At 40.2% G+C, this 1,990-nt stretch overlaps 1 protein-coding gene across 1 annotated transcript in view; it reads left to right on the top strand.

The window, feature by feature from the left end:
• LOC101848579 (paladin) overlaps window positions 1-1,990 on the top strand; it is a gene marked incomplete at its 5' end in the record, with an annotated part of 84,596 nt that overhangs the window by 24,094 nt on the left and 58,512 nt on the right. Inside the window, 1 exon segment of the mRNA XM_013081204.2 lies at window positions 243-422. Within this exon segment, the coding sequence (XP_012936658.1) occupies window positions 243-422 (180 nt within the window).

Raw genomic sequence — 1,990 nt, 5'->3', positions numbered from 1 at the left:
ATATATATATAATATATGTGTGTGTTTGCGTGTCTGTGTGTGTGTGTGCGTGCGTGTGCGTGTGCGTGTGCGTGTGCTCGAGCTCGTGCGCGTGCATGTGTATATATACGTGAGTTTGTTTGCGTATATTATGTTTATGTGTCCAACAGCCCGTAACCCATAATACATATTATAGTACTGGTGTTTGTTTGTTTTTTCGACTTCCGACATTTCGAACTGCTTTCTTTTTTTTTTGTCAACAGGGCAAATACTTCATCGTACAGGACTCTAACGACACTTTGGACCTGCTACATACAAACAAACACATGTCCGCACCAAACTTCTACCAAGCCGGGGGCGATCAGCCGGTGTTTGCGTCAGGTCAACCAACGGTCAATGGGCTGAACGTTGTGCTCTCTCAGCTGGTTTCCGACGGCTATTCGGTGAGTATGCTTATTCCATAGATTTATAATAGACAGCTTTTGTGAGGCAGCGTGGTGGAATCAGGCTCTCGTCAAAATTATTAAAGTGAAAAAAACTTGCATTTTTCCGCAGGTTTGTGAATTTTTATCAATTTTTTGTTTTTTGGCTCAGCACCTTTCATGAAAATTAAATAACTCATTTCTGTGTGGATTTTTCTTTAAAACGTTGATTTAAGGCACAAAAAATGTAAATTTTCAGTTACCACAGATTCTAAAGCTAAGAAAATAACTCATCTTTGGCGGCCATTTTCTCATTAATTTTACCTCTTAAAACAGGTGACCCCCACCTCCTTCATTCGCAAATATCTCGACTTGTATTCAAGATTAATGGATATTTTTTTCATTCAAATAAAGACAAATGAACATGCTTTAATATGACACCAATAACTCTACATGCCCAAAAATTGACGAGAGCCTGATTCCACCACGCTGCCTCACATTTGTATAGCGCAAATCCCCGCTCAACAGCAAGCTCTATGCGCTTCATAATCTATACTATTACCCCAGCAGACCTGAGACCATTCTAAAACAACCTCAACTTCCTCAGAAGCGTACAGTGCAAGCAGCCATTTATGACGTGATAATATCAAAGACTGTCTATTCTGACGCACTTCCTGTTTACAATGGAGCGCACTATTTGCCTGTACCAGCTGTCAGCTCTGACAGCCACCTATATATAAGACAACTACCTGTACAAACGGCCACTTCCCATTTAGTGGGTGGTTGGTGGATGCTTTAGTGTGGTTTGCTTCTTCTTTCCTATCCAAAACTATCGTCCTTCTCTCTCCTTCTTTTTTGCGTTTGTTACTCTCTTGTAACACCTCTAATCTTCGGCACTTATATGACCTTATTGCGTTGCAAGTGCCGTAAAACTGTTACTAAAGCTAAAACTTCCCGTCCTCGCCTACCCTTGTGGGGGGTTTTGGGGTTTGTTTTTGGTGTTTGTTTTTTGTTTTATTTATTTATTTTTTTTACAATATAGTGACACTCTCTGAGACGGCCAACAGTGTATCCTCTAAAATGGGTGATTGTCTTCAACAAGTTTGACTGTATTTCGAACCAAATGAAGAGCAAAAAGTATAACGTTGCGCGCGCACTCCACTATTGTAAGACTGTTGTCCTCATCTCTCCAACTTCTTTTCTTTATATTATGTTACCCTCTCTAGTAACACCTCTAATCTTTGACACTTATTAAACCTATTTGTGTTGCAGGTGCCTTAAAACTCTTACTGAAACTCAAAATCATTCCCAAGATCCCCACTGGACCCCGCAATGACTATCTGTTCATTAATTCATTGCTGTGTGTGCGTTATCTTTGTCTTCACTAATTTACAAACGGTTTATATAGTGTAATAGTGGATGGTGTGTGTGTGTGTGTGTGTGTGTGTGTGTGTTTGTGTGTGTGTGTGTGTGTGTGTGTGTGTGTGTGTGTGTGTTTGTGTATAAGTGTGTGTGTAATTGTGGATTAATGTGTGTGAAAAAAGTGTGTGTGTGTGTGTGTGTTTGTGTGTTTGTGTGTGTGTCTGTGT

This window comes from Aplysia californica, unplaced genomic scaffold, assembly GCF_000002075.1.
Source record: "Aplysia californica isolate F4 #8 unplaced genomic scaffold, AplCal3.0 scaffold00120, whole genome shotgun sequence".
Classification (NCBI taxonomy): Eukaryota; Metazoa; Mollusca; class Gastropoda; order Aplysiida; family Aplysiidae; genus Aplysia; species Aplysia californica.
The sequence above is the reverse complement of the archived record's forward strand: the minus strand, read 5'-3'. Positions and strand labels throughout refer to the sequence as shown.